Here is a 27,810-nt window from a genome sequence, read left to right on the forward strand (position 1 = left end):
GATTTTGTAACAAGCAACCGGATACTAAATTGAACGATGTAGAAGTAGTTTTAAAGGAAATTACCTACCAAAATATGTTTAAATCACTGTACACACAAATCAGCGTGATTTGTGTGTACAGTGATTTAAGTCAAGCAAACAAACATAAGGTACGATGTCACATAGCCAATATAGTATTATGTTAGTGTATGATCTAAGCTCGTCGTTTATTTGGCCACAAATGACGTCATACGAAATTAAGTTATTTTCAGTCGAGTTCTGTAGTATGTCTAATATGTTTGAATAATGAGGTCGAATGCGTATTATTATGTGTGTACTCTAGAGATATTGTATAAATTCTTGTATTTTTAACAGATGAAACGGAAATGTTACTCAAAGAGCGAAAATAAAATGAGAAAATCATATAAATTTATAGGATTTGCCTGCGAAAGAATTAGAATATTTCTGGAGGTCTCACTTCTACCATGCGTCAACTGCAGATATGATTTTTCAATGTTCTATTTTACATTCACTAAAATTTCCTCATGTGCTCAAAAGAGAACATCCAAATGTCTTACATTATTGATATTGACTACAACTGGTACTAAACAACGAATACATAATGTACATAATTTACTTTCTAAAATTAAGTAGTTTAATTTTTATTTTGAAAGCTTCTGCCTTAAATTTTTAATTTAATTACCCACCAATGTATTATTCTAATTATCTTAAACTGATAGTTATGTAAACATATCTTACGTATTTATTATACATAATAATATTAATAATACTTACTATGTACTAGTAAAACAATAAATATAGAACACACACATCAGTATAACTTTCCCTTTGTTTCAGTATTTCTTATTTGATTCCTAAAAGTTTAAAAGGACAAACTTTGAACGCCATATTAATTCACAAGTATCATCACTCGTCTTTATTTCACAAAACACAATCACTTTAAAAACGTCGTAACTGCCATAAAAAGCAGACGATTAACACTTTATTGTCTCGAAAAGTTTTTTATTTTTGACGTGACAACGTCTTATAATTCGATGGAGCCGGCTGCACGCACGAAAAAACATGACTCATGCGGCGTTACCTCGCTCTGAGGCGTTCCATTTAAGGCTTGAAGCGAGAGCGCGCAACGAGCGACAAAGAGGCACAATCGGCCTCCGCGTTCGGCAGCGTTCGACATCTGTCTCTCTCCTACTTGAGTGAGCGATGAATTGTATTTATGCGTACAAATAAATGTAATTTTCTTTTGAAAAATGAAACCATTCCATCAGTATTTTCTGATGACGTCGTCACGTTCAACTATCGTCAGTAAACCGACTTTACAGACAACCAATATTTTTTACTCATAAAGTGGAAGTGTGGGCCCTGTTTTGGGTTGCCCGGCTCGCGACCATGTTATCCGGTATAGGAACTGGCTCCCTTCTTCGCCTGTTTCTATGACCTGGTAAAAAAAACAACAGCAACTCATTTACACTGTACTATTATTGGTCTAATGTACACGAAATGCTTCAAACCTTAAGATCTGAAAGCGCAAAAGTAATTTGACAACATGATTTATTAGACATAGCCTAATTATTAATAGGCTCCGTTACGTTTTGCCTCTTTAAAATGGCTTTAAAAATGCATTTTTATTATTATTTAGATGGGTAGATGAGCTCACAGCCCACTTGGTGTTAAGTGGTTACTGGAACCCATAGACATCTACAACGTAAATGCACCACCTACCTTGAGATATACGTTCTAAAGTCTCAGTATAGTTACAACGGCTGCCCCATCCTTCAAACCGAAACGCATTACTGCTTCACGGCAGAAATAGGCGGGGTGGTGGTACCTAGCCGTCCGGACTCACAAGAGGTCCTACTACCAGTTAATATACCTGTGTAATGGGTCTTGATACGATGGGCGCTGGCAGCGCGGGATGGACGCCGCTTCCCAAAACAGTGCTGTGTGAGCCGCTGCTAAACACAATCCTCCCCCTCCAGTCCGTCCAGCTCTACGTACAATAAATACATCAATGTAAATTAGATTCAAATAAGTCCGTGACCTAACAAGATGAGCATTTGGCGAACCGATATGACTGTTTCAGTTCGAACTGAGGTAAGCAGGAATAGTTTGTAAGTAACTTTTTATTTTTAATTTTTTTTCATTGCTTAGAGCGATGGAAGAGCTCACGGCCCGCCTGACGTTAAGTGGTCACCAGAGCCCATTGACATCTAGGATTTTTTTAGTGTGGACTTTAATTGCAGAATGTTCTTTTAGTAGGTATCTTACACGCTTCGTGAACACAATCATGTTGAAAATTAAAATAAAAGAAATAATAACATAATTTGCAATCAAAAGATGCGTGTTTTTATATTAAAGATTATAAATGTTTATGATACAAAAAAAAACGAATGAAGAAGCTAATATTATGTAGGTACTTTAATCACAAAGCTTAAAAGATACTTGACAAAAATCATTTGGGTTGGTAAAGTTTACAGACCAGTGCGTCCAGTCTGGCTGCCTCTTATGACACAAGCGGTGACCTCTTGGCTGGAGCTGACTGGTGGTGGAGCAGCCTGCTTTCCGCTCTCCGATTTTTCACGACAACACAACCTAAGGGTATAATGAGGTCCTGAGTTTGAATAGCGTTTTGTAGCTCCAAATGACGTCATTTAAAAGTAATTATTGTATCGTAGAATATGAGTCAAAAATGTTTAGAATCTAATCAATTTCCAATGAATGTCCCATTTGCAAACCAATGAATGTAGTGGCTCCGGAGGCGGTACCAGTGGCGTCAATTTGACTTGACCGCTCGCTTAAGACTATCCAGGAGCTTCGTTTTTATCCTTATTAGATGATGGTTTTTTTTTGATAACGCCATCTTGGTTAGTTGCCCTCAATTAAGAAAAATAGTATTATTATTCGCCAATAGATGTCGGGAAGAGTTGATTATTGAAAACACGAATAAAACAACATTTTCTGAAAATAAATCGTAGCTGGATCGATTTATCGCCCCCGAAATCCCCTGTATACTAAATTTTATGAAAATCGTTGTAGCCGTTTCCGAGATTCAGATTATATAAGGTAGAATAAACTTACTTACTTTTTTATACTTAATGTCCTTGCAATAATATGGTTTTCGTAAAATGTTAGTTTGTCGTTTGCAGATTCCTGGTAGCGATTTTTGTAAAAGTTGCTAAACTTGGTAATTTAAATTTAGAGCACTGGTAGAATTTAGTGCTGTGAGCATGATGTTACGAGGTTATTACGTTGGCAACGATAGAGACATAGTGCATAGATACAGTTTGCCATATCGATTCAATTATATTCGACACTCTGACAAGATTATTGGATTGACCTCATTACCATAATTGGATGCATGCGTGCTCAATAACAAACTTCATTCAGAACTACCTACTTTAATTCTTAATTCTAATGCTGAGCTATGTACAGAAGGTATTTTAATTGGTGCCTTCGAAAGGTAATTGGCTATTACTAGGGTTTAAAACAAAATCCTGAATATTACTTCTCGCTTATGTATTATTAATACCAACGTATGTTATATAACGTATATAGTTCTGGAACGCGATCTAGAGGTCGGAGCCAAAAAAAGATGCAGTGGTCAACTGTCTGGGCATCTGGACACTTGGGCACTGAGACTGAGCCACGCACTTCACTGTGCCACTGATAGACATAAGTGGCTACAAATCACAAATAAGGTCATAGGCGGGTGCATCACGATGCTCAGCAATGAGCGATTGATTGAGGGACGAGGAGGAAGTTGGTTTTAATGGACGAATTTATAAATCCCGTTAACAAATAAACATAAAGTGATCCCCAGTGTGAACAGCTATCAATACCAAAGTTCCCCTTTTTTAAGAATGAATCAATCGCGAATCCTAATATAAGAATTGTTTGCGAGCGAAATGTGCACGCTGCAAAATCTAACAAATATAATGGAAAGGAAATAAATGACAGCTAGATTTAGATTGCGATGCAGACATATCGCGATAAACAAATCTAACTTTATATTGAGACTCAAGACTGTCGCATGCGATAAAGTTTACTGTGTTTTGACCGAATGTGACGAAAGAAGTTTTACGCCGAAACTCGGAGTTATTTGAAGATTCTAATATCTGTTGTGGTAACGGCTGTAACGATTATGTTATAAGAATAATATGAATTGTACGTATACGAGATATATCCTTTGTTTTAGTTATAGTATTTATTAGTTTTGGCGAACCTTGTGGGCCCGCACAGTTGAGTACCACCATCCTGCCTATTTCTGCCGTGAAGCAGTAATGTGTCTCGGTCAATTAGGTGGTGATGTGTATAGGTTTTTGTAACAACTTAATACCAGTTGTTGGGCCGTAGGCTAGTCCACTCATTTAAGTAATTAAAAATACATATTTATAAAGTACTGTACATATTCATTTTATATTAAAATTATTATAATATATACTTGAGTTCGCATCAGTAGCTTAAGGTCCCCATTACGATACTTACTCGCAGCGTATTGAAAGCGTACAGCGTGCATTCACTAGGCACTTGGCATTCCATTCTTCTAGCATGTCTTACCGTACCACATATGGTCTACGTCTTAAACATTTTAAAAACTTAATTTTACATGTTGTTTTGTGTGTATTGCTGTTGGTGTGTCTAAATAAATAAAGAAATTATAAATTTTCTAGTTTTCTTGAGATGACAGTTTATTGTAAGTAAAAGAAAAGAAAAACGAAAAATACACCTTATTACTCAATTATGTGCTTATTAATTTACATTAATAGCTTAGATGGATATACACAATAATACGGGTAAATGAGTAATTATTTTACTCTGGAATTTAAATCCCACTTAATCATGAACAAATGGTAAAGGTCTACTCACCCAAAGATCCCGCAGCTTTTCGATAAGCTTATAAAGGCTTGCCTAAACTTTCTATTCATAAAACAGTATGTGATAGGATTACAGCAAGACGAACAATAGGCGAGGAGCTGTGAGCAAATAATTCCCTTTGAACCTATGTGCTCGTACAACTGGTCTGGGTAGAATAGGTAAATCTGTGGAAGGAAGATTTTAGTTATTAGTTAAATTTGTAGAATAGGTAAATCTGTGGAAGGAAGATTTTAGTTATTAGTTAAATTTGTAGAATAGGTAAATCTGTGGAAGGAAGATTTTAGTTATTAGTTAAATTTCTAGAATAGGTTTTTACTGGTGGTAGGACCTCTTGTGAGTCCGCGCGGGTAGGTACCACCGCCCTGCCCATTTCTGCCGTGAAGCAGTAATGCGTTTCGGTTTGAAGGGTGGGGCAGCCGTTGTAACTATACTTGAGACCTTAGAATTTATATCTCAAGGTGGGTGGCGCATTTACGTCGTAGATGTCTATGGGCTCCAGTAACCACGTAACACCAGGTGGGCTGTGAGCTCGTCCACCCACCTAGCAATAAAAATAAAAAAAATGGTAAATCTGTGGAAGGAAGATTTTAGTTATTAGTTAAATTTGTAATAGTAGACTTGTCTGGCGGTTCGTTGGCTTTAAATTAAAATAAAAAACATGTTGCAGTTTCCCGCGGGGATAAAGAGTGGTTTGGTCACCCTCTGTTTCACGAATGATTAGTCGATTTGTAGCATCCTTGCTGTGTAGAATCGCGAATCAGTAAAAACACCGTGTGATCTAGCCTATGTCATTTACTGCGGCTAAATGTAATCGGGCTGGACAAAAAAGGCCTGGTTCGCCTTTACATAATATATCACTTTTCAATTGAGCTCTTGTTTGGCGGGCACTTTGATAAGTAAAGGAAGCGAAGTGAATATATTATAAGTGAATATGTTGTAGGTGAATATATGTAGTATTTTAATTATATGAATATATATTAATTGATATGTCTTTGTTACCTTCTATATGTATATATTACATAAAATATACTATGGTAGAGTAACTTCAATTCAGCTTATCTTATCTTATCTTATACCTTTAAACGTGCAATTTTTGTATATATATTATATAATCTGAATCTCGGAAACGACTCCAACGATTTTTATAAAATTTAGTATACAGGGGATTTCGGGGGAGATAAATCGATCTAGCTACGATTTATTTCCAGAAAATATTGTTTTATTCGGGTTTTTAATAAACAACTTTATCGATAATCAACTTTATGACTTTTTCCGACATCTATTGGCGAATAATAATACTATTTTTATAATTGAGAGCAAATAACTGCTTTAAAGACACAATAACACTAAAGCTATTTTAGCAGATGGCGTTGTTAAGCCACCCGAAGTCAATGAGTGTTTGGTCTAAGGTTAGACCAAGAATATGAATTGTTTATTTATATTGTTTGTGTCTTTTTAACTCACGTGTTCACTTAAAAATGCCTAAACGATCTTGGAATATTTCATCATTTTATCAATACGTAATTCGTATTTAAATATAATTTTTAAAAAACACAATTTTTCAACAAAAAAAAAAGTCATCGTCTAGTTATTTTATAAATAACATCGCCGGAAGAACGCAAAATGATTATGGACGATTGAATATGAAAAAAAAACATTGAAGATTGAAGAATCAAGAATCGAGAATAAAGAGCAAAGAAGAATATATGTGAAAATTACTTGAGCACTGGGGCATTACTGATAACAATTTTATTCGTTAAGATGCTATTCATTGAGTAGTTTCTCCTATAAGCCGATTTAATGTTTCTTTTGCTTTATAAATAGAGATCTTTTTTGCATTCATGCAGTATCGCGATTCCTATAAAAATATTTTATTAAAACTTTCACATAATATTATAACGAACTCTGGCAGAATTTGTAATATGCTTTTAAAGAATACCAATTGTGTTCTCGGAATGAGCAATAGAAAATGCTGGAGAATTTCAATGGAACTTTTATAGCCATTTCACAGCTATGATTTATTTTGTAAGTATATGTATACAGTAATGTACGTAAGTAAGTTAATAACAGTAATGTAAGTATATGTATACAGCAGTGTAATAGATTGAGAATGAAGCTTACGGCCTTTATTTGTTAACTCACGCAAAATAAGGATGATTATTTTTGATCCTCGTCAATAAGAAAAAAAATAAAAAAAAATAATAGTTTAAAAAAGATGCGTGGTGTCGTGGGACACCGGATAAGAACGAAGTTCTTTATTATAAAAATACTAATTTTAAGTTCTATTCGAGATATAAAAAAATTAAACTGGAGGTTTCGCAACAACCCACGGTCATTCGGTAACGTGCAAACTTATTGTGGTACACTTCATTCACGATTGTTTGCATAAGAGTTAGTGTATTGCGCAAACGAACACTCTGAGATCGTGGTCAATGAATGATAAAAAATATGTTATTTTTTGTACGTTATTACAAAGATAAGTCGTACACTGTGTGCATTAGGTACTAACTTGTACGCTATTACAAAGTTAAGTTGTACACTGTGTGCATTACTAATAAAAATCTTACGTTACGGACGTTTTTTCCCGGTTAGGGTACCCCTCCGCATCGTTCCATAAGGAGCTTCGTTCCAAAACAAAAAAAACCCCTTTTATAGAAATTCAACTAAAAAATAGAAAATAAATTTTAATAAATTTGAATTAAGAATAGTGTAGAAAAATGATTTTATTGTAAAAAAAAGCGTGGGGTGATTTTCAGGATATTATCATAATAACCCTTCCAGGCATACCTATTCATAAAATATTTATAACTATTGATACCATGCACCCCACGCTTTTTTTACAATAAAATAATTTTTTCTTACACTATTTTTAATTCAAATTTATTTTATATTTTGTAGTCGGATTTTCGTATTTTTTTAGTTTTGTTAAATTATTATTTATTTATAATTTCTTAGATGAATTTAAATTTTTTCAAGTTTTTTTATATTTTTCGGAAATTTCATTGAATCAGTCGGTTACTTATCCGAGAAATAGATGATCGGCGCGCCTGGTAGTTTCCCTTCTTGGTCTTGATGCAGACACCTCGGACCTCAGGAAAACAAAAAATCGCTAATCCTGATTATCCTAGTAAGGATAACGGATCAAACTGTTTAAAATATCGAATTGTCATCGCTCTTTAATAAGTATGGCAAATTTCCAGTTAATTCGACGTTTTGAAGAGGGTTAAAATCATGTTCAAAGATACCGTTACATACATTACATAACATACGTCTGTAGCTAATAAAAGCGTATTAACAATAGGCATTGTCACTGACACATTCAGATCTGTCAAAGTTTGAAAGATCTTTTGAATCGGAATGCGAGTTTGTGAAGATATGTAGATCTTTAAGGAATTCTTCGAAATCTATATTAATAACCAGTTTATAACTAAATATATCCACGTGTTATATTAACTAGAGGTCCAGCAGTAGTCGAAATTCGACTATAATTAATTGGAATTGTAAGTTTGTACACTATTATGATTGTATTTTATACTTCTATAATCACAAATTTCGCCAAGGCTACATTATAAAAAAATATTAATAAAGACAAACAATATTTAATCTATTCTCAATTTGACAACAGACGTCAAGAACAAAAGTTTGACAATAAATAGTATGCATGCGTGTGTGCGTCAATTACATGGTATGTAGTGTGTGTAATGTTTTTTTTATTGATTTAATGTATCTTTTATGCATTATTTAAAAAAATATTAGCATTGTGCACTTCTTCTCTATATTTTCTTAAAGTGTGGAAAATTTCATACTCCTCCGTCCGCGCAATTTTCGTAAAAGTTTTTGCTTCACGTATTAATATATAGATTGCATCATTTAAGATTTCCGGAACGGATTAGGGTATTTTGGTCTTAATATCTTTCTAGTAGTACAAACTAGAGGTTTAAAAAAATCGAAATGGAATTAGACTGGACAACGCTCCAAAGACTGCGTTGGGAGAACATCCTTGGGGGTGAACCGTGCATCTGGTTACAGTGTTGACCGCGGTGATCCGCTTACCCTATTAGGGTTCTGACCTCGGGGGGATGGGACGCTTGGGCGAGTGTAAATACCGTCCTTGGGCCCGCGGTTTACAATACATCATCATATATGTAACAGATTTTCTTTTTGTCTTGTTATAGAAATTAAAACCAAAATATAAAATCGAAACTTTATTTTATTGGTAACACTAAAGTTCATCAATAGAATCTAAACAAAACAAAAGAAAATTGATTGACAAACAAAAGACGAAATGTTTATTTATATTAAGATTACAAACTTAATGACAGATAGAGCTTTCCTAATATAATAATACAGTTTGGGGAAGTATTTTACTGTAGGCAGCGGCTTGGCTCTGCCCCAGGCATTCTGAAGTCCATGGGCAACGGTAACTAATTACCATCAGGTAGGCCGTATGTTCGTTTGCCTACAAGCGCAATAAAAAAAAGATTTTGAAACAAATGCAGTAATTCTTAGTTTAAATTAAATATTTAATATTCACGGACACGATTAACGGCAACTATAATACTTAAAAATATATTTAAAAATCAAAATCAAAAAATTTTTATTCAACATAAATGAAAGTAAATACTTGTTGAACGTCAGAAGAACTACCGCCAATTCACAAGAACTAGCCTCCGTCCTGAGAAGAATTGGGAAGAAACTCAGCGGACATGTCTTTTTTTTTTTATATTAGATTTTTTTTTAATATTAGATTTTTTTTTAAATATTCATTTTACAATGAGTATTATAACATAACAATTATTACAATATTGAAATGCCCGGATTATATATTTCTTATAGCAAAGTAGAAAAAATAGAGAATACAAGAAGTCCTTTATGGCTCTAGTTTCAGCGTGTTTTAAAACGCGGTCAGTTTCCGCACAAAATCCGTCATGTATGAACTATTTAGTTATTAGCTCGCTCAAATAATTGTTCCCTTAAATTCCGTTTTAAAATGTACTTTAAAATTTTTCATTATCTTCAATTTGTGAAGAAGATTATAATAAATGAGATGCGTAACTTAATTATAGGAACAAAGGATGGAGCTTTGTGGTACAATTAAATTTGAAAATACAATTTTCAACATTCTAATTCAGAAAGATTGATTAATTAAATTTTCGTGACTAAGCTGATAGACTGAACTGAGAATTATTAGACGAGATTTTGATATCTCTATATATAAAAATGAATTGCTGTTCGTTAGTCTCGCTAAAACTCGAGAACGGCTGGACCGATATGGCTAATTTTGGTCTTGAATTAATCGTGGAAGTCCAGGGAAGGTTTAAAAGGTGAGAAAATATAAAAAAAGCTCGGAATTATAAGCTCGGAATTATATAAAAACAAACAATTTTGTTTTTCCTTTGATGTGCCCCCTTGATGTGTCTTTTATTTATCGATTGAGGCACTACGAAGTCTGCCGGGTCAGTTAGTTAGTATTTTAATATGTTTCTGTATAGGTTCAGACTGGGAGACGTAAATGGTATGTAACAATCACGAATGTCATATACAAATCATAAACATTGTTTATCAGACTGCTAACGGGAGTGCAGTCATCGGTAAATTTGGTTTAATTCTAAAAAATCAACTTCATCGGCGACATTTTGTCTTTCCTTGACCTATTGAAATTTTTAATTGCTATTTATTCAGGTTTTGTTTGCTACGGCACGGCGAACCGGTAGGGGCTATGTAATAAATTCAGTATTGGCATTTATTGCCCGACGAAAATTACTACCAACCCCACTGAGTTTCTCGCCGGATCTTCTCAGTGGGTCGCGTTTCCGATCCGGTGGTAGATTCTGCGAAGCACTGCTCTTGCTAGGGTCAGTGTTAGCAACTCTCCGGTTGAGCCCCGCGAGCTCACCTACTAACGTTAGGGCAAAGCTGAAATAGCCTCTCAAGGCTATCAGCATAGGTAGGAAAAAAAAAAAAAAAAAAAAAAAAAAAAAAAAAAAAAAAAAAAAAAAAAAAAAAAAAAAAAAAAAAAAAACTACCAAGTTATTGACTAGCGTTGATATGACCATATAAAATGTATAGAACAGTTAGAACTAAAGCGTTTTCAGTGGATCGGGTTATTCCAGTAACATAGGAATGCAACTTAATAGCCGTAAATCCAATTTTAGACCGCAATATAATAATACCGATATGCATCGGTGCGAGATTGAATCGTTAAATTATTAAAACGTAGAGTTAATTTTTGGTCCATTGGAGGGTTATTTTTTTTATTGCTATTTGGGTGGACGAGCTCACAGGCCACCTGGTGTTAATTGGTTACTGGAGCGCATAGACATCTACAACGTAAATGCGCCACACACCTTGAGATATAGTTCTAAGGTCTCAGTATAGTCACAACGGCTGCACAACCCTTCAAACCGAAACGCATTACTGCTTCACGGCAGAAATAGGCGGGGCGGTGGTACCTACCCGTGCGGACTCACAAGAGGTCCTACCACCAGTGTTAATTGGTTACTGGAGCGCATAGACATCTACAACGTAAATGCACCACCCACCTTGAGATATAAGTTCTAAGGTTTCAGTATAGTTACAACTGCTGCCCCATGTTTCAAACCGAAACGCATTACTGCTTCACGGCAGAAATAGGTGGGGTGGTGGTAACCTACCCTCGCGGACTCGCTAGAGGTCCTACCACCAGTAATTACGCAAATTATAATTTTTGCGGGTTTGATTTTTTATTACACGATGTTATTCTTTCACTGTTTTTTAACGTAAAACTGGAGATACCCACAATGAACTGATAGTGACGATTTAACGCATTGTTTGTGCGAGCCTTACTTTCAGTACAAATACGGCTGTCCGAAGGCGGACATGCACATCATCGTCTTCGAGCAATCAATACCCCGGGCCAGGTAGGTTAAGGATCTGGAAGTCATCCTTGATGCACCTACGACATTCAGATTTTACCCTACGATCTGGATCTGCAGGCAGACTAAAATGTCTCTTCGCAATAAGGTTACACTAAAAAAAACTTGCATACGGCCTATAAAGACCTGTGCGAGTCATCACTGACGCGACCCACACCCGCGAAAATCCCATCAGTCCCTTCAATCCCGTTTTTGAATGATAGCCATCGAGCAGACGGTTAGCGTGGTATGGACATGTGATGCGTAAAGAGAAGATGCATGTGACTAGAAGATGTATGGAAATGGTAGTGCAAGGTAGAGGGGGAAGAGGTCGACCGAAGAAGACATGGATGGAGTGTGTGAACGACGATATGAGAGAGAGAGGAGTGAGTGTTGAGATGACGGCTGATAGAAGAGAATGGAAGAGAAAAATTAGCTGTGCCGACCCCACCTAGTGGGATAAGGTGGAGAAAAAGAAGAAGCCATCGAAGCACCATAATTCGTGAGGAACGTTGACCTTCACGTCGATCTGAGCCTCGAATCAACCAGACAACACCTGAAGTTAGCATCGGAAAGGTAGTTCGATAAGGCGTTGCGTCATGAAAATCGCTTCATTGTAGTGGTCGCTGACTACTTCTCGACTGCGGCCCATGCAGGAGCCAGTCCCTATCGACGCCCTAGATATGTCTTTACAGATCCATTCGATCTGCTAATATTGGCATTAGACGCACTAGGAGCAGGAATTAATTTTTTTTTATTTATTTTTTTATTTATTTATTTATATACACACAGAAAAGATGACATAGTACAGAGTACTAGAAAAATTATGTACAAAGGCGCTGCTTATTTCTTTAAGAAATCTCTTCCAGCAGACCTGCGAGAGGATTATGAGAATAATAATTAAAATGATTTTTTATGATTTTAAATTTTATATGATCCTTGAACTGACTGCTAGGGCCCTAAAAGAACTTGCAGAATTGAGATTTTAATTTAAATTCTGTGAAAATTTCCAACATCGCTCATAAATCACTTTCAATTCCAAGAAACATTTTTTCGTTTACCTTTTTATTTCAGTTGAGCTTTTTTATGCATTGAAAAAGTTTTGCGACAACTGAAAACTCGTTAGTCAAAATCTTTCTTTTTTTGAAGATTTTACTGAATGTAAAGTTTTTATTTTGTCGTAATTTTGATAATGGAAAGAATTGATAATGGAAACAAACTCGAGGTCGAGGACTTTCAACCAGCTTCGTTCCCTGCAGGAAGCGCTTTTTTTATGACATTTGGAAGCAGACCAGAACTTTAACTGGTGGTAGGACCTCTTGTGAGTCTGCGCGGGTAGGTACCACCACCCTGCCTATTTCTGCCGTGAAGCAGTAATGCGTTTCGGTTTGAAGGGTGGGGCAGCCGTTGTAACTTTATACTTGAGACCTTAGAACTTATATCTCAAGGTGGGTGGTGCATTTACATCGTAGATGTCTATGGGGCCCAGTAACCACTTAACACCAGGTGGTCTGTGAGCTCGTCCACCCATGTAAGCAATAAAAAAGTGTTAACTTCTCGTGGAACACGTAGATTTCGTGTTGGTTGTAGATCAGACGCTTAGGGAGAGTCCAAGTATCTGGAATCTGTCAGTGGCTGGCCACTAGCCATCTTGGTGTTCCTACATAGCCCGCGCGGAGACCTGGTGGAAGGTTCACCCTAGTAAAAGTTGTGTCTGAGGGATTGTTGGCAACTCCAACATTTTAACACGGAAAATAAAATTACATGACTGGCTACATTGTTGATATCAGTCTCTTCCTTTTTTACTTTTCACGGCGAGCGGAAGTGCTTATCATATTAATAAAATATCAAGTGTATGAACATTCAAATAAACCGTATTGCAGCACAACGCCCAAGTTTTCTTTATATCAGCAACCGGCCCATACAGCCCGCACCCAAACAGGGATTTTGTTACCAGAACATCAGGTGACCTTTACCTCGTTAGTCAATCTATGCTTCCTACTTAATACAAATAATGTCTATGGGACATGACACATTCTGCACGTGCCTCAATGTGTTAATATAAAAAGTATGATGCATATTTTTAGTGCAACTTACCGTATTAATAACGTGTAACGGTGTCCAGCACACGAAGAACTCCAGTATTATTACAAACAGCATCCTTATTACCTAGAAATAAAGTTTGTGTTCGTGAACAATTATAACAAAGTTTTTCGAGGTTTCGAATATTTTACAGTTTTGTTAACAGTTTTACGGACTAATGACACTAATATTCAATTAATATTCTATTTACGGCCGTCTGGTGTAGTGGTAAGTGACATGGTCACTACACAAGGGGGGTCGCGGGTTCGAATCCCGCCAAGGGAAGATATTTGCATGATATATCTAAAATGTATAAATATTTTCCAGGGTTATGGATTCTTATTAAATATGTGTATGTGTATAATAAAAATCTTACATTTATTTTCCGTTATCTGGTACCTGTAATACAATTTCTTTACGAACTTAGCACAGGACCAGTTAATGTGACGTGATTGTTGGTAAATATTTATTTATTCTTTTAAAGACATATTAGCCTTAGCATTGCAGTTAAAACTTCAATCATGTTTATTTCTTTCAGAGGATTTTTATGGTCTCCACTAACCTTTTAATATCAAATGGATTGTTCACCGATTGAAGCAAAAATAAAATAAATCCCACCATATTTTATGCTCTACGGCTTATTTCTGTTTACATTGTTTCTCTGAATTTCTTCCTTATTTCACGTCTTTCATTTCCGCCACAATTTGATATGCTCTCAATCCAAGTTCACGTTAAGATTGACATGAAAGGATATGTAATCTGAGATGTCCTTTGACGAAATTGGGATGATAATGTTGTGATAATGTAAAGTATGTGTAAGTATGTATGTTACATTATATATATATGAAAGCTAGCGGTAGGGCGTGCCCGCACGAGTATGTACCACCATCCTGCTTATTTACATTACCCTTACAGTAATGCGTTTCTGTTTGAAGGTTGGGGTAGCTGATGCACTGAAAACTGAGACTTTAGAACTCATGTCTCTAGTTGGGTGACGGTATTTACGTTGTTGATGTCTATGGGCTCCGGTGACCACTTATCACCAGGTGGGCCATGAGCTCGTCCACCCATCTCAGCAAAACAAAAGGCTGCCAGATAGTTTGAAACGTTAGGTCGGCATCTTAATTGTATTTTGCGACGGCTTGTGCGGTCCATGACCACTGGTAACTACTTAACAAAAGTTGAGCTCGTTCATTCATCTACGGAATAATAAATAAATGAATAAAGGCCCAGGTAGAGCTATATAAACATTCAATACACATTAACGAACTTCAAGATAACTGAGCACTAGAGATTTTCTTAGCGAATTTTGCCCCAGGGCTTCGAATTTACTTTCAATCAATACTAATGATAAATCAAACAGTGATGTTGCCTGTCTCAATCCACTCGATCGATTTTGTAACGTGTCTCATAAAATTACAAATCTAAAATGAAGTTTGTAATGGCCAATGTTTTGAACAGTTGTTATTTGTTTATTGTACTTGTGTATGTTTATGTTTTTAAAATGGACTTGGGAGTGTTTTCTAGGGAATATAATGGCTGTAAACAAATATAAGAACAAAATTGTGGTCATAGACAGGACGAACATCTTAGAACCCACTGACTTATTTATACACCTTACAAATAGTTTATTTTTTATTTATTGCTTAGATGGGTGGACGAGCTCACAGCCCACCTGGTGTTAAGTGGTTCTGGAGCCCATAACGTAAATGCGCCACCCTCCTTGAGATGTAAGTTCTAAGGTCTCAAGTATCGACGGCTGCCCCGCCCTTCAAACCGAAACACATTACTGCTTCACGGCAGAAATAGGCGAGGTGGTGGTACCTACCTGTGCGGACTCGCAAGGGGTCCTACCACCAGTAAGTTTACTTCAGAACCTTTTCTAGAGATCGTAGACTCTCTCTGCAGTACTGAAGCGAGCAGTGTAGTGTCGGTATAACGAAGGTTGTTTGTTAAAACTGTTTTGTTAATGTCGTAATTATATACCAACCTTTCTTTTAGCTTCGATGCTCTTGTCAATGTGGGTAGACCTTACGAAATGCCTGAATTCGTGGTCGACGGCATGCATGCAATATGGCTGTGTGCTTCTTGCGTCTGGCTCCACTTGTTCTGAAGTATCCTGTTGGCAAATGTTTTTAAGCATAAACAGAAGAGTTCACACCACAATAACGTCTAATGGCTGCCGTTGAGTTTTAAGGTCAGCTATCCTAATCATTCAAATGGATTGGATGATTGTAGTAAATGCCAGTTTTGGGACAGAACCAATCCGGGCCTATAGCGTTTATATACGTTAGACGATAATTTCCATGAATTAACGAATCGGAATTTTGTTACACTATTTTTCCTATATCGTGGAAGACGCTTATGAACTAAAATTCGTAGTATGGTAAATACTACGAATTTTATAATTATTTAGAAAAAGGTTATTGATGAATATTCAGGATCTATCACTTTTGTTCTATTGAAGCTTATGGCACAACTGATGCTAGATTGTCATTGATATATAATATTATAAATATGACATGACGATGCTAGTCGACAAAAGGAAGTGGTTATGTGACTCCTGTTACTTCTAACTAATGCTACACTGTCTTGAATTTTCTGTCGAAACAGTAGACATCTTCATCAGTCCCCAACTCTGGTTGTACTGGTAGCAGGACTTATTAAAACCCCAAAATCGATAGCACCGTTTTAAGTATTTCTACCGCCAAAGGCACCTCGTCTCTCGTGGTGGCAGGTGATATTTACTTTGTGATCACTGTGGGTCCCGGGATATTTATCCCGGACATTTCAGACCGTGAGCTAGTCAAACAATTGAATCATAAAAACAAATATTGCTGCTTAACTGCATTTTTAACATTGCTTTTGCCCATTGCGTTAAGTAGAAAATCTTGATCGCAGGCCGCATTAACGTTGTTTTTAGTCGATAATCAAGCTTAAATACTATTAAGCATTTAAGCAACAGGCTGATCTTTTCTTCGTCATAAATTATCGCATTTACGAGTTTACATCCGCATAAGTAGATTATTCTAAGCCGATTATATTTCTCTCATCCCTTCTCTCTCTATTTTGTAATTATTTCTATCTCTATGTAATTTTATGTTGTCAAACAAAAATAAAGAGACATATTTTGTTATTTTAATTGATAATTTGAATAATTACGATTTTATTTTTATTTTACGTAATTTATTATTTCCTAAAATACTGAATTTCCTAAATACTTTCCTGTGCTTAAATAAAATTAATCAGCAAAATTTAAGAGAAAAATCAAGAAAACCAACATAAAATTGAGCACGATTTTTTTTTTGCAAATTATGTCGATTCTACATTAGCCGAAGGAACTTCGTTCCTACCTGGTGTCCCACGACACCACATTTATAGTTTTTAATTGTTTTAAACAACAAAACCGAACGTGTGCTAGCACGTGGACTTCAAAATCTCTGATATAAAATACATTATCGAATATCCTATGTAGCCGATTCTTGACTACAGAACGACATATTCCAAAATTTAGTTACTCGGGAAAAAGTTTTTGTTTGAATAGAATACGCATGAGTTTCCAATGTTTAGCAATTTCAACTATCTCGTTTCGTTACGTGAATAATAATGCGTTATTGAATGTTGAACGATTTTTTAGTTCCAAGTTTGTATTCAAATCAAATCAAAGCAAATCAAAAAAAAATTATTCAACATAAATGAAAGTACATACTTGTTGAACGTCAAAAGAACTACCGCCCATTCACAAGAACTAGCCTTCGTCCTGAGAAGAATTGGCAAGAAACTCAGCGGGCGTGTCTTTTTTTTTATTTTTTATTTTTTTAAATTAGATTTTTTTTTTAAATATTCGTTTTTACAATGAGTATTATAACGTAACAATTATTACAATATTGAAATGCCCGGAGCGAGAAACTCATTCCCATTCATTTTGCATGCCAAGCCTTTTCGTTTTCAACATTTGATGCGGTCTATGGTTTCCGTGTACGTTACCTTATTTGAATATAGCAGGATTTCGAAGCACGGAATATTGATCGAGTTGGATTTTCAAGGAATTTACCAAGTTTCTTTTCCTTAGCATGATACATTCGGGAAACGTATTGTTACGCCTTTTGTGGATAGATGAGTTTTATTTACCGTCCTCCTTTCTACGAAATAATCCATCTTTATCTAGCTAATGCAAATGCTTTCAAGAACTTAGTATTGCTTGTTGTTTTTGTGTTTAAAATAAATTTTATTCTGGAATTATAATGCAAACGTCAGTATCTAAGATTCGCAGGTGAAGTAGTATTGAAATTCACCTATTTCACAAATCGGGTTTATATTGCAGTTATACCACTCGAAAATTGGTATTGAATTACTATCGGAATTACGAACTTAATACCGTGAGGTAAGGATTTAACTTTATGATAGATTGTGAAATTGTTTCTCATTCCAGAAATACTCAAACATGAAAATCGTTATATAATAAATAGTTTGTCAGTAGTTCAGTAAATAATAGGTGTAGGTATTTATTAATATAAGATTGATGGTTGTTTCCTGTGATTTAACAATCTCTGTTTTAGTATTCAAGGGATGTTGTATTATTTATTAAATACTAACTGACTCGGCAGACTTTGTAGTGCCTCAATCGATAACCAAAAGACCTAAGCTTTTGTATAAAATAAACTTAAAACAAACAAAAGGGATCCGTCCGACGGAGGACACATTTTCATATTTATCTACCTTTTAAACCTTCTCTGGACTTCCACAAATAATCCAAAACTAAAATTAGCCAAATCGGTCCAGCCGCTCTCGACTTTTAGTGAGACTAACGAACAGCAATTCGTTTTTATATGTATAGATTGTGTTACGTAATAATTTTATTATATAATTGTTTAATAACGTTATTATTATTATAATTTATTGATCTTAATTAAATAGCATCTGCGAAACCCGCTGCACCCCTTTGAATTTCTTTAAGCACTCCGACAACCGCTTAGCATTACGTGAACCGTGAACTTGTCTGCTTATTCTAGCGAAAAAATACTATTCTAAAGACAAGGCGCCAATAGGTCAATAGAAAAGAACCCTCGCATTAAAATACTGTTTTAAAACATTGTAAGACCTACAGCCGTTTAACATTAATCAGACTGTAATTTCCATAAAGATCTAATGAACCTTTATCCAAATTAAAACGTGGACTCGTGTTGAGCTTTATTAAGCTTTCGCTTTGTAGTAACCATAATTGTAGCATTACCATAATCTGATAAACTAAATAATTTAAATATATTATTACATAAATACGTTAGTAGATTTTTGAGACCGTACTTTCATTTCTTCGGTTTCTCTGGAATAGAGATAGTATTTAGTAATGTTATACTGTAAGATTATTTAATATAATATAACGTAAGTTCAATTATTAAAATTACTTCAGCATCGACAGCCCCAAATAAGAATTTACTCGGTTGTAATGAGTATTGTAAATACGACGTGACTTCGGATCCTCTCCACCCCCTAAAGGTAATTTTAGGTACCTCAAACACCGGTCATCATCCTCATAGAACCCGTGGCGATGAAGGGCTAACGACGGTAAGTTTGAGCCCCGTGAGCTCACCTACTTGCTCGGTTACGCTGGCATAGCCTCTCAAGGCTACCAGCATAGGTAAAAAAAAAAAGAAAGTAAATGCACCCAGATTTTATCAAACTCAAATATCCTTCAGAAGGAACTACTCCAAGCTGGAATCGATCTCGGACACCGTGGTACGGTATCAAGGTCCTTAACCACTAGACCCACGAGGCTATCCAGAAGACTAAGTGTTTATTTTTTATAATTAATTATCATTTAATACTAATGTTCGTCCAATGAGCGAAATTTGGAAATCTAAAATGTTAAATCAGATCTGTTTTTAGTTATCTTAATGGTGTTTCTGGCTTAGCAGGATCGTTCAGAAGCCTTTACTGATGATAAGGCGTACTGTGAGCACGCACGGATCGGTACTATTACTCTGCTCATTTTTACCGCCATGCAAATATGCGATTCAGTCTGAAGGGCGAAACAGCTTTTACATTATCATAAATAATATATCCATTAAACAATTCTCAAAATGGATAGCGGCATTCGCATTATCTATCTTACTTTTGCGTTTCGGTTTGAAGGGTGGGGCAGCCATTGTAACTATACTGAGACCTTAGAACTTGTATCTCAAGGTGGGTGGCGGCATTTACGTTGTAGATGTCCATGGCCTCCGGTGACCACTTAACATCAGGTGGGCCATGAGCTCGTCCACCCATTTAAGCAATAAAAAAATATTGCTGATATCTTTGACCTGTGGTAGCCCTCAACGGATTATGATCGCGATTCCTATCTGGTATTAGATTCATTCGCGAAGCAATTTCCCCTTGGGCTATTAGATCTCCTTCGGAGGCGCTCGGGCAGTCCTGGTGAAGCTGGAAAGGCCTTCGGGCCACCAGAAATACCTTCTTCCACAAATAAATCAATAACGTTAAATAGTACCTAACATTCCATGAACATATTTTTATTTGTAACAAAAATCTGATTTCGGTCCAAAGTTGCGTTCAACACGCAACTCAATAACTATAGGTTTTCACAAAGAAAGCGTTACTTTGATACATAATAGTAAGTGCCATATTACTTTTGAACAAGTTCGGCTATTCATTACATACTTTCATTGTACGGTACTCAACTGTGTAGGATTGTTTCAAAGTTTCATATAGTTCGTATTAATAAACTACCTATTTCCAAAATACTAATAACCATTTCGAAAAAAATACTTATTACATGGTTTTCTGTTGGCGATTTTATTAAGATATACATGAATGTCGACTGGAAGAGAATGCCCATGGCATTAAGTCCGCCTGTGTACAAGTTTTGTTTTGTGCATAAAGTATAAATAAATAAATAAATAAATAAATAAATGTAGACAATAATATAATATATTGTTAACATAGTGCTAACATAGTTCCACTATGTTAACATAGTGCATAGTGCATATGTTTTCTGGTCGCTAGCTAAAAAGCATGCGTTTCAGGTCTCCGACCTGTGGTGGCGAGAACACCTTACGCAGCCGCAGGTTAGGGAGAATGAAGGTGCAAAAATAATGTGGGAGATACCGGTTCAAACCGACGTTACAATAGTTCACAATAGACCAGACATTATTTATATAAACAAAACGGACAACAAAACATACCTCATAGATGTAACAGTTCCCTCAGACTACAATATAGGAGCAAAAGAAATAGAAAAGCTAAGTAAATACCATGCACTCAAAACCGAAATAACAAGATTATGGAAAACACACACAGAAATAGTACCAATAGTAATAGGAGCAACCGGAGTAATAGCCAAAAACGTACAGAAATACATAGATAAATTAGATGCAAAAATCAACCCACACATCATGCAGAAACAAGCTGCCATACACACGGTCACCATCATCACGAAAGTCTTGGGGGTTACGGTTTTCGTAGGAGGGGAAACTGAGCCACCCTTTCCCTGAGGGTTTCGGGGCGGGAGCTCAGTAAACCGAGCCTAGAGCTCGAGTAGAGGAAAAGATATTATTATGTGTTTGATAAAGTTTTACCGAATGATATTGTTTATATGGGTGGACGAGCTCGCAGCCCACCTGATATTAAGTGGTTACTGGAGCCCATAGACATCTACAACGTAAATGCGCCACCCACATAAATTGTACCACCCACATAAGTGAGTAAATTGCACTATTTCTGAATGCACAAAGAAGAATCATCTCTAGTGAGAATTACTTAGCAAGATGAGACAAAACATATGAAAGGATATGCTACACGAGGAGGCTTCTATACGCATGACATTATTTTGAAGAAGTCAAATTGTATCTTAAGGCTTAGCTTGAGAGAATTTGTTAACACTAGCCCTAGCAAAAGCAGTGCTTCCCAAAATCTACCACTGGATCGGAATCGCGACGCCACTCAGAAGATCCAGCGAGAAATTCAGTGGGCTAGCCTATGTCCAACGGTGGACTAAAATAGGCTGCTAATGATGATGTCATAAAAATATATTCACAAATGTACCTACAACCAGAATACCTTTAAATCATTCACATTTACGTCCATTCGTAATGACCAAATAATATGAATATGTAGGCTGGTTGTTTCATAAATTATTGTCTGGATTCTCATAAGGACAAATCATATCGATTTGTTATTAAATAGTAATATTTGCCCATATTTATGTTACTACTATCAGTGAAATTTCCACAGCAGGACTCTGAGTGAGATATAATTCGATCAATCGTTTTTTTATTACGCTAGATGGCTGCCTGACATGCTTTAGATTGGTTAACGATACCTATAGACATAACATTGTGAATGCTACTGCCCACATTGCGACGTGAATGGTGGTCGTATTTCCGATCCTGCGGTAGATTCTGCGATGCTCTTGCTAGGGTTAATGTTAGCAACGTCGTTATGTTTGAGCCCTGTGAGCTCACCTACTTAAAACGCTGAAATAGTCGCTCAAGACCATCAGCTTAGGCAGGAAAATAAAAAAAAAGACGTGAATACGAAGCTTTAGTTGTTTTTGTAATCGGCTATACCGACCTTAAAATATGAACGTATAACACGTTCGCTCCATATCGAATCATATGATTTATGGTTGATACCTCCTTTTTTGTATTTCCTTCAGATAAAATTATTGATGTGACTTAAAAGAAAATAAAAGCGTAGACGTGCTAACGAAAATGAGTAATATTAATTTAAAAAAAAAACATAAGTCCGTCAATTTTGTCGCGCTAGATCTACTCCGGATCGTTACGCATAACTTCTTTGCGGCAGAACTATACTTGTGGCAGGGCGTCTTGTGAGTATAACCTACCTATTTCTGCCATGAAGCAGTGATGCGTTTCGGTTTGAAGGGGCAGCCGTTGTACTGTTAAAAGTGAGACCTTACAAGTCATATCTCAATCGGATGGCGGTATTGACATGGTCGTTCACGACTGTTTACTATTCGAGTAGATACAGGTCCGTAATCGCGAGGAAACTACAGAGTGCAGCCGTAACCTTAAGAAAGTGGTTCCGTGGTAAGAAAATGGCACATAGACATCAACCCAGCGGAAAGCACAGCGGTGCTATTTCAAAGGGGAAGCTCCACACGGATTTCCTCCCGGATTAGGAGGGGTATTCTCACACTCTCGATTACCTTTTTTAGCTAACCCATACCCTGGGTCAGGAAGGTCAAGTACTTGGGTGTCACCTTGGATGCATTCATAACATTCCGCCCACATATAAAATCAGTCCGTGACCGTGCTGCGTTTACTATTCTCGGCAGACTCTACCCCATGATCTCAGCGGGTCGCGATTCCGACCCGGTAGTAGATTAATTTGCAAAGCAGTTGCTCTTGAGTAGTTAGGTCTCCTTCAGAGGCGCTAGGGCAGCTGTTAGCAAATCCCGACTGAGCCTTTGCTCGTCACCTGTCCTGGTGAAACTGGAAAGGCCTCCGAGCAACCAGGAATCATTCAACCCTAAACAAATGTGGTTAATGTCTTTGTCCAGAGATCACTTCACACCAAGTGGGCCGTGAGCTCGTTCCGTTTTACCAAAGAATAAAAAAAACTTACCAAAAAGCAGATCGTTACACAAAAATAAAATAACTGAAGCGAGAAAAACACGAACCCGATCGGAATGCAAATTTAAAATTTAAATGGCAGTTCTCGGTATTCACTCGCTCGCTTACACAGTGAAGTCATTAACCAAGTTAAATATAGACTTTACCAAATTAAATTTTCATTGTTTGTATGCTAAGCGCTGTTTCGAACTTTTAGAAGAGATTCGTAGTAATAAAATGAAGCAACGACGTTAGGTATACATTCAAATATCTATACAGACAAAAGAAATCGATTAAAGCATTGCATCGTCAAAATGATTACCTTGTTTCTCTCTTGGTTTGCAACATCTAATTAGACATACTCGTGTTCGACTAATGATACAAATTCAATCCTAACCTATATACTTAGTCTGGCCATAAATCCTGTTTCAATAAAAAAATAAAAAAAATCTATTGCAAATAACATTTATTACTTTTACAGTGTGTTAGTTTAATACATAAATATAAAACAATTTAAAGTATAAAAAGCTTATACGAAGTGGTTTCCATTGGCTGCAATACAGTCCTTTAAACGTTGAGGCCAGTTATCAATAGAAGCACACACTCTGTCCATGGGAAAAATTCTCACTGCCAATCGTACGGATTGTTTTAGGGAATCCAAATTATCATGGCGCTTAGAGCAAGCCGTACTCTCTAAAACTGACCATAAATCATAATCCAGCGGATTAAGATCGGGACTAGACGACTGGCAGTCTTCAGCTCTGATGAAGTCCGAAACGTTCATTTCCAACCAAGACTGCGTAGACCGAGCTTTATGACCTGGCGCTGAGTCTTGCTGGAAGGACCATTCTTGATTACTGAACATGGTGTTGTTAAGGGGCTTCACTACCTTCCCAAGAATGATATCTTGATACACTTGTGCCGATGTTTTGATACCTTTTCCACAAAAGTATGGCTCAGTCACTCCTTCATAGCTAATACCCCACCAAGCTTGAGTGAATATTGATGCTGTTTTAACAGCTTAGTAGTCCCGAGCTTACTTACTTTGGATTCATCGTGTTTCACAGCGCCGTCAGTTACACATTTATTATATAGGTATACACATGTATGCATTTTTATTGAACGAGATTGGTGGAGGAAGTTACGATAAGCCTAATGTTAGCGTTAGGGCATTAAGCGTTTCTGGAGCTCAGGGACACCACCATGGAATTCCGTTGCTCATCATGAGATACATAAAAATATCGTAATATTCTACCCTTCAAAACAACAAAAGACACAATGGCGGTACCTACATACCTATTGAATTTTATGATATTGTACAATTCAAAGACGCTGACGTATTATGAAAGAAGTTTTGTTAAATTGTTTTTGGCGCTTGCTTTCATTAACTTATCGTAAGATCGGAAGTGAAATATTGTTGATAAAATAACAATTATTGCCCAAACGAATTCTTAAGTAAACAACCTTTCCAATGGGATTTATTTACCCTTTGATCTTGTATACAAAGTACAATTTTCAAACAAAGTTAAACTCGAGTAATGAATGAAACAATTAAAGAGAACGGACTTCCAAATTACACAGAGTCAAATCGACAGAATTTTTGCACGCGATCACGTCACAAAATATCCGATCCGTCTGCTTCCACCATCGCCTTTTAATTCGTCGTTGTTGACATTAGTTTTCGGGCGACCGCTAGGGTTCAGTTTTCAGATCAATATTTCCATACCGGAAGCGTTCATACGAATAACGAGTCGTGTTTTCGTTCATTACTGTGCTTTTGTATTTTACATAATTAAGTATGTGATTTGTTTGTAAATTGTATGTCATTTGTGTGGAGTTGGAACAGCGCCCCTAGCGGCAAACGAAGGAAAGCTGTTTCGACTGCTTACAAATTTGAGTAAGCTTTTACGCGATCGAGAAGTTATTAAACGAAGAACGAAACCGCGAGTTACCGCCCCATCAGTCTCCTCCCGGCGATAGGCAAACTATACGAACGGCTCCTTCGTAAACGCCTCTGGGACTTCGTATCCGCGAACAAAATTCTTATAGACGAGCAGTTTGGATTCCGCGCCAGACACTCGTGCGTCCATCAAGTGCACCGCCTCACGGAGCACATCCTACTAGGGCTGAATAGGCGGAAACCCATTCCGACAGGAGCCCTCTTCTTCGATATAGCGAAGGCGTTCGACAAAGTCTGGCACAACGGTTTGATATACAAACTGTATAACATGGGAGTGCCAGACAGACTCGTGCTCATCATACGAGACTACTTGTCGAACCGTTCGTTCCGATATCGAGTCGAGGGAACGCGTTCCCGGCCCCGTCACGTCACAGCCGGAGTCCCGCAAGGCTCCGCCCTCTCCCCGTTACTATTTAGTTTGTATATCAATGATATACCCCGGTCTCCGGAGACCCATCTGGCGCTCTTCGCCGATGACACCGCCATCTACTACTCGTGTAGAAAGAAGGCGTTGCTTCATCGACGACTTCAGACCGCAGCTATCACCATGGGACAGTGGTTCCGGAAGTGGCTCATCGACATCAACCCCACGAAAAGCACAGCGGTGCTCTTCAAAAGGGGTCGCCCTCCGAACACCACGCTGAGCATCCCCCTCCCGACTAGGCGCGTCAACACCTCCGCCCCCGCCATTCGCCCAATCACGATGTTCGACCAGCCCATACCGTGGGCCCCGAAGGTCAAATATTTAGGCGTCACCCTCGACAGTAGGATGACATTCCGCCCTCACATCAAGACGGTACGCGACCGTGCCGCCTTCATTCTAGGACGTCTCTACCCGATGATATGTAGGCGAAGTAAAATATCCCTTAGAAATAAGGTGACACTCTACAAAACTTGCATACGCCCCGTCATGACCTATGCAAGTGTAGTGTTCGTTCACGCGGCCCGCATACACTTAAAATCATTTCAAATTATTCAATCCCGTTTTTGCAGGATAGCCGTCGGAGCCCCGTGGTTCGTCAGGAACGTCGACCTCCATGACGATCTGGACTTAGAGTCCATCAGTAAGTATCTTCAGTCGGCGTCCATGCGCCACTTCGATAAAGCGGCACGACACGAGAACCCTCTCATCGTGGCCGCCGGTAACTACATTCCCGATCCTGCGGACAGAATGGAAAGCAGTCGACGTCGCCCAAAACACGTCATCTCGGATCCTCCCGATCCACTAACGGTGCTTTTAGGTACTTCAAGCACCGGTCACCGTTCTCGTCGAACCCGTCACTTGCGACGAAGGGCTCGACGAGTAAATTAACTCTCAGACACAGCCCACTGAGTTTCTCGCCGGATCTTCTCAGTGGGTCGCGTTTCCGATCCGGTGGTAGATTCTGCGAAGCACGGCTCTTGCTAGGGTTCGTGTTAGCAATCGTTATCGTCAGGTTGAGCCCCGTGAGCTCACCTACTAAAGTTAGGGTTACGCTGACATAGCCTCTCAAGGCTATCAGCTTAGGTAGGAAAAAAAAAAAAAGTTATTAAACTATTTTTTGGAACGAAGTTCCTTATCCGATGCGGAGGTGTACCATAACCGAGAAAAACGTCCGTAACGTAAGGTTTTTATTAGTAATGCACACAGTGTACGACTCAACTTTGTAAAAACGTACAAAAAATAACATATTTTTTTATTATTCATTGACCACGATCCCAAAGCGTTCGTTTGCGCAATACACTGACTCTTATGCAAACAACCGTGAATGAAGTGTACCACAATAAGTTCGCACGTTACCGAATGACCGTGGGTTGTTGCGAAACCTCCAGTTTTACTTTCTTTAGACCTCGAATAGAACTTAAAATTATTTTTTTTATAAGAAACTTCGTTCCTATCCGGTGTCCCACGACACCACACATCTTTTATTTTATTTTTATTTTTTATTGCTTAGATGGGTGGACGAGCTCACAGCCCACCTGGTTTTAGGTGGATACTGAAGCCCATAGATATCTATAATAATAATAATAATAACATTTATTCCAAACACAAATTAAGTACAAAAAATAAATAAAAAAGATAACAAAAATAACGAGGCTTGGAAACGGTTACCGGCTCAGCAATGCCTAACAGTAACGAAACAATCGGTACTGCGGCGCTGATCTTCCGCCGGCACCTGCGGAGTGACGCGCACACCAGCATCAGACCGACCAATACACAACATTGTAAAATATATTAAAAAATAAAAAGAACATGAATAATAAAAATAAAAAACAGTTATGAAAAGGACAACAAACTTTTTTATTTTTTATTTTTTATTGCCTTTGTAGGCAGACGAGCATACGGCCCACCTGATGGTGAGTGGTTACCGTCGCCCATGGACTTCAGCAATGCCAAGGGCAGAGCCAAGCCGCTGCCTACCGCTTAATACTCTCCACAAGCCTC

General features: G+C 37.4%; 1 protein-coding gene across 1 annotated transcript in view; it reads right to left on the reverse strand.

Annotated features, from left to right (window-relative positions):
• Positions 1 to 1,338: 1,338 nt before the first annotated feature.
• The window catches only part of NGR-A9 (neuropeptide receptor A9), an 80,321-nt gene continuing 53,849 nt past the window's right edge, over positions 1,339 to 27,810 (reverse strand). Inside the window, 6 exon segments of the mRNA NM_001134272.1 lie at positions 1,339 to 1,438; positions 1,874 to 1,990; positions 2,480 to 2,592; positions 4,867 to 5,039; positions 13,866 to 13,937; positions 15,841 to 15,969. Of these exon segments, the coding sequence (NP_001127744.1) occupies positions 1,956 to 1,990; positions 2,480 to 2,592; positions 4,867 to 5,039; positions 13,866 to 13,937; positions 15,841 to 15,969 (522 nt within the window). The 3' untranslated portion in view covers positions 1,339 to 1,438; positions 1,874 to 1,955.

Source organism: Bombyx mori, chromosome 13, assembly GCF_030269925.1.
Source record: "Bombyx mori chromosome 13, ASM3026992v2".
Classification (NCBI taxonomy): Eukaryota; Metazoa; Arthropoda; class Insecta; order Lepidoptera; family Bombycidae; genus Bombyx; species Bombyx mori.